This window comes from Physeter macrocephalus, chromosome 8, assembly GCF_002837175.3.
Source record: "Physeter macrocephalus isolate SW-GA chromosome 8, ASM283717v5, whole genome shotgun sequence".
In the NCBI taxonomy this organism is placed as follows: Eukaryota; Metazoa; Chordata; class Mammalia; order Artiodactyla; family Physeteridae; genus Physeter; species Physeter macrocephalus.
Window position 1 is genome coordinate 46,873,684 of NC_041221.1, and position 6,246 is coordinate 46,879,929.

The 6,246-nt window shown below is 35.1% G+C and overlaps 1 protein-coding gene across 7 annotated transcripts in view; it reads right to left on the reverse strand.

Annotated features, from left to right (window-relative positions):
- The window catches only part of CPLANE1 (ciliogenesis and planar polarity effector complex subunit 1), a 144,083-nt gene that overhangs the window by 52,990 nt on the left and 84,847 nt on the right, over window positions 1–6,246 (reverse strand). For all 7 annotated transcript variants that reach the window (XM_024125357.3, XM_028492851.2, XM_028492849.2 and 4 more), the window contains one exon: window positions 4,287–4,374. In XM_024125357.3, coding sequence (XP_023981125.1) covers window positions 4,287–4,374 — 88 coding nt within the window. The remainder of the gene's footprint in view (window positions 1–4,286; window positions 4,375–6,246) is intronic.

Below are 6,246 nucleotides of genomic sequence, written 5' to 3' on the forward strand. Positions count from 1 at the left end.
AAAAAAAAAAAAAAAAAAAAAAAAAAAGAGAGACCTGTACCACAATGTTCACTGCAGCACTATTCACAATAGCTAGGACATGGAACCAACCTATATGTCCATCCACAGATGAATGGATAAAGAAGATGTGGCACATATATACAATGGAACATTATTCAGCCATAAAAAGAAACAAAATTAAGTTATCTGTAGTAAGGTGGATGGACCTAGAGTCTGTCATACAAAGTGAAGTACATCAGAAAGAGAAAAACAAATACCGTATTCTAATGCATATATATGGAATCTAAAAAAAAAATGGTACTGATGAACCTAGTTTCGGGGCAGGAGTAAAGATGTAGACATAGAGAATGGACTTGAGGACACGTGGTGGGAGCGGGGAGTTGGGCAAAGTGAGAGTAGCATTGACATATATACACTACCGAATGTAAAATAGTTAGCTAGTGGGAAGCAGCAGCATAGCACAGGGAGATCAGCTCGGTGCTTTGCGATGACCTAGAGGGGTGGGATAGGGAGGATGCGAGGGAGGTTCAAGAGTGAGGGGATATGGGGACATATGTATGCATATGGCTGATTCGCTTTGGTGTACAACAGAAACTAACACAGTATTGTGAAGCAATTATACTCCAATAAGGATCTATTAAAAAAATAAAAGAATCATTCTTACTCCCATATAGTATAAATAAAAAGAAATACACACCTAGACAAAATGTATCAAAAATGCAAAATAAACCAAACATAAAGAGGAAAACCTTAAAAGGAATCAGAGATAAAAAAACAGCCATTAGACAGACAGCACATAGGTATTATAAACTCAGCAATTAGATGTCAGTGGAAAATGGAATAATATCTTTAAAATGCTGAGGTAAAATAAGCATCAACCTAGAATTCTGAACTTGGCTATAAGCCATCACTTACAAATTGTAGTAAAACTAAAACTATTTTCAAAGACTGGGAGAATTTGCTACTAACAGACTCTAGTTGAAAGAACTAATAAAGGAAGGAAGAAGAGAACAATCCTCGAAGAAGTGGATGCAAGAAGCAATAATGGCACAGAATAGAAAATGCCAGAGTGCATCTCAGGCAATAAGGACAAGTATTATTTGATGAAACTTGTGTTTTGGTTTCATATATTTATTGTTTACATATGTACACTATTCAATTTACAACTTTTTTTAAAAGAGAAGCAACTGAGGGGAAAGAAACTGGCAAACATGCTGATAAATTCAAATTAGTATTTACTTAAAAAAATACAAGACAGTGCAGTGGTTAAGAATCCACCTGCCAATGCAGGGGACATGGGTTCAAGCCCTGGTCTGGGAAGATCCCACATGCCACAGAGCAACTAAGCCTGTTGCCAAAACTATTGAGCCTGCGCTCTAGAGCCCACGAGCCACAACTACTGAGCCCGCAAGCCACAACTACTGAAGCCTGCGCGTCTAGAGCCTATGCTCTGCAGCAAGAGAAGCCACCATAATGAGAAGCCCGCAGATGGCAACAAAGAGTAGCCCCTGCTCGCCACAACTAGAGAAAGCCCGGGCACAGCAACAAAGACCCAACCTAGCCAAAAATAAATAAATTAAAAACAAAAAAAAAACGTTTAACAACAACAACAGCAAAAATACAAGACAAAGGAGACTAAGTGGGTGGGTTAAAAACAAGGTAGAACAAAAATACTAGAAAACATTATCAGAGAAAATGTGAAAAGGCATATCAGTGTTAAAAGTCTGAAGTCCTTATATTGTTTGGGAGGTAAATATATTCATCTCAACACTCAACTCTGAATGTTGAAAACTGAAAAATAATCACTAAGAGATTAAAAATAGAATATATAACTTCTAAACAAATAGGGAAAGAGAGACTATAGAAAACTCAATACAAGAGAAGGAAAGGACAGAAAGTAAAGAAAAAATATGGAGTAAATGGGAAGCACAAAATAAGATAACAGAAATAAGCACAAATATATCAGTAATCACAGTAAATGGAAACTGATTATACATGATGATTAAAATACAAATTATGTAATTATTTAAAAGAATGAAATCTAGCTATATGCTGGACACAGCTACAACATAATCACTCAGCTTGAAAGTAAAGGGATGTCTAATGTACAGGAAATACAGGGAACAGAGGAACATGTTAAATGACACCACAGAGGTTCAATTAGCAAATTACAGACTCCAAAAAATACTTAAGGACAAACAACGAGGTTTCTTCAACAAATAAACTAGAAGGGAAAAAGAGAGATAAAGGAGTAACACAGAAGTTAAAGGAAACTTTTAAGCCATCAACCAACTGCCATGTATAGACCTTATCTGGACTCCAGCTAGACCAAATAAACTATTTTTTAAAATGAGGCAACTGGCAATAGTTGAACACTAATTAGATACATGACAGTATCAAGACTTTTTAAAAAAGAAATGACAATACTATTATTTTTTAAAAGGAGACCTTATCTTTTAGAGATACATATAAAATATTTATGGATAAAATAATGTGCTGTCTGGAATTTGCTTTAAAATAATTCAGGAAAAGGTAGGAAGAGTGGGTGGGATACATAAAACAGGATTGGTCATGAGTTCATAATTGTTAAAGGTGATTGTTGGGTACATGAAGGTCAATTATACTATTCTGTCTGCTATTGAAATATACTTGAAATTTTCCATTAAAATTTTTTAAAAATAAAAAGTACTAAAAAAGATATACCAGGCAAAAGAAAGCAGGAATGGACATATTAATATTAGACAAAATTGACTTTTGAGTCTAAAAAGCATTACTGGGAATAAAGAGTCATTAATGATAAAAGGGACAAAATTCAACAAAAATAATCATCATGAACTATATTCATTTTATAGCATAGCCTCAACTACACAAAGAAACATTTAACAGAATTATAAAGAGAAATAAATAATTCCACAATCATTGTGGGTAATTTTTAATGCACCCTTCTGAACAGTATAATTTAGAAGTCTGACTATTACATATGTGTGTGTGACTACATATATGAATTGATTTATTTATTTGTTTGTTTGGCTGTGCCGGGTCTTAGCTGCGGCATGTGGGATATTTGTTGCTGCGTGTGGGATCTTCGTTGAGGCATGCAGGATCTTTAGTTGTGACATGTAGGATCTTTAGTTGCAGCATGTGCACTCTTAGTTGCAGCATGCGGGATCTAGTTCCCTGACCAGGGATTGAACCCGGGCCCCCTGCATTGGGAGTGCAGAGCCTTAACAACTGGACCATCAGGGAAGTCCCCACATGTGAAATTTTATGTAGGATTTTATGTAGGAGATGTGTGTGTGTATATATATAAACCAACATAAAACGCTTATTCTTTTCAAATAAACATAGAATATTTACAAAAACTGACTGTATATACTGAGGGAAATTTTAACAAATATCTAAGAATGACATTATTATACACTCATCTAATCACAATACAATGAAAATGGAAATAAATTACAAAAAATATAGCTCAAGCTCCATAATATTTGGAAGCTAAAAATTCCTTCTATGAGCTAAAGAAGAAACCTTAATATAAACTGCTAACTATTTCAATCTGAACACCACCAAAAGATGTAACATATCAACACTCTTATCTGGGTCCTTTCAGAAACATGTTCAGCCTCAAATGCATTTATTAGAAAAAATTAAAAAAGAAAGAATGAAGTTAGGAAAAATCCAACAAGGTAAGGCCCCAAAAGCAGAAAAAATAATACAGCTAAGAGTAGAAATTTATGAAAAAGAAAATTAAGAAACAATAGAGAGAATCAATGAACTAAAACCTGTTTTTTGGCAAAATGCATTAAACTGCTGACAAGACTCAATGAGAGAATGTAGATGTAAACAACTATAGTTACAGTAGAAAATTATTTAAATAACTACCCTAATTCCATTCATTCAATAAGAAATGAAAAAACCTTAATACTTCACCATTGCCGCATCATTTAACCTGAACCTCAAATTCTAGCTCAGCTGATGACCACAGACAAACAAGCACCTCAGCACAAAGCTCTGTGTGACCCTCAGCAGTGTGTGGCCGCGGATGTGGAGTGACAGAAACTAAGGTCCAGCCTACAGTGTCCACCTCTGGTACAAACGCCAGGGGAGGGTATAGCGTCGGGCTTCTCGGAAAAAACACTGGTCTGAGGTGGGAGCCCTCATCTAAAAATGAGGGGACGGATGGCTTCAGCTCCCATAAGAAAACTATTCCCAGTTCTGGCACGCCAAAAAGAAATACTTATTCTTTCAAAGAAAGGCTTCAATCCCACCCCCGACCCCTCACAAACCTTCTTCAGGAATGTGAATGGTTTTTGAAGGCAATGTTTTTTCAGATTCGGGGCCAGAAGACAGCTCAATGTGATCTACAGGTTCAACCTGTAGAAAAACATACACAAGAAAATAACTGCTACAAATTTTATGGTTTGATAATTTCAAAACATCATAAACGATTTTATGTAGGTTTTACACATTTGCATTAATGCAACAAATGAAAGAATAGGATTAAATCCAATATGAGCTAAATGGTGAGAACTGATGAAGAGGAGTAAATTTTTACTTATTTTGTATCTTAACCGATTTAACCTTTTAAGAGGTTCAGGAAAATTGCATCATAAATTTTAGAATGGGGAGGAATGATAACTACCATCTAGACAAAACTTTTCTTTTTTTTACATAGTTCACCTTTATTTTATTTATTTATTTTTTATTGAAGTATAGTTGACTTACAATGTTATATTAGTTTCAGGTGTATAACACAGTAATTCAATATTTTTATACACTACATATCATACAAAGTTATACAATATTATTGACTATTTTCCTTGTGCTGTACATTACATCACCATGACTTATGTTTTTTTAAATAAATGGTAGTTTGTACCTCTTAACCCCCTTTACCAATTCTGCCCATCTCCCATCCACCTCCCCTCTGGCAACCACTGGTTTGTTCTCTGTATCTATGAGTCTGTTTCTGTTTTATACGTTTATTTGTTTTGTGTTTTAGACAGTCTCTTCAACAAATGATGCTGGGAAAACTGGACAGCTACATTTAAAAGAATGAAACCATTTTCATAGACCATTTTCTTACACCATACACAAAAATAAACTCAAACTGGATTAAAGACTTAAATATAAGACCTGAAACCATAAAACTCCTAGAAGAAAACAGGCAGTATGCTCTTTGCCATTGGTCTTAGCGATATATTTTTTGGATCTGTCTCCCCTAGCAAGTGCAAGAAAGCAAAAATAAACAGAGACTACATCAAACTAAAAAGCTTTTGCACAGCGAAGGAAACCAACAACAAAACGGAAAGGCAACCTACAGACTGGGAGAAAATATTTGCAAATACTATCTCCAATAAGGGATTAATATCTAAAATATTTAAAGAACTCATACAACTCAATAACAAAAAAACAAACAATCCAATTTAAAAATGGGCAGAGGACATGAACAGACATTTTTCCAAAGACAACATAGAGATGGCCAACAGGCACATGAAAAGATGCTCAACATCACTAATCATCAAGGAAATGCAAATCAAAACCACAATGAGCTATCACCTCATGCCAGACAGAATGGCTATTATCAAAGAGACAAGTATTGACAAGGATGTGGAGAAAAGGGAACCCTTGTGCACTGCTGGTGGGAATGTAAATTAGTGCAGCCACTATGGAAAACAGTATGGAGGTTCTTCAAAAAAAATAAAAATACATCTACTATACAATCCAGCAATTCCACTTTTGGGTGGGTATTTATCTGAAGAAAACAAAACCTGTTATTTTAAAGATGAGGGAATAAGGCCCAGAGAAATTCAGTGACTTGCAAATCCAGAACATGGACTTGAACCCGTATCTTTAAGGCATGTAGTCGGTGTGTCCACGGTGTCCCTAAGCCTCTTCCAGACCTACAAGCTGTTTTCTTAAACTAAAATGGGCAAGTCAAAATCTTTGTATTTATGTGTGCATTATAATAGGGTGAGAACATTTTAAGCCAATATGCCAAACCTTTCATTTAAATCAATTCTATTTCCTTCAAAGTAGTCACCTCAGAAGAATAGAGTTTGATCAACCATTTCTAGAACTCTTCTTTTGAAATTGTCTCCCAAGCTTGTGCTACAATTACTAATAACTGTTCCATTAGTAAGTCTTTATTATATGAACATGATTTTATTTCTGTCAGAATCTAAAAATGAGAGCACAGATTAGCAGGCAAGATGGCGGAAGAGTAAGACGCGGAGATCACCTTCC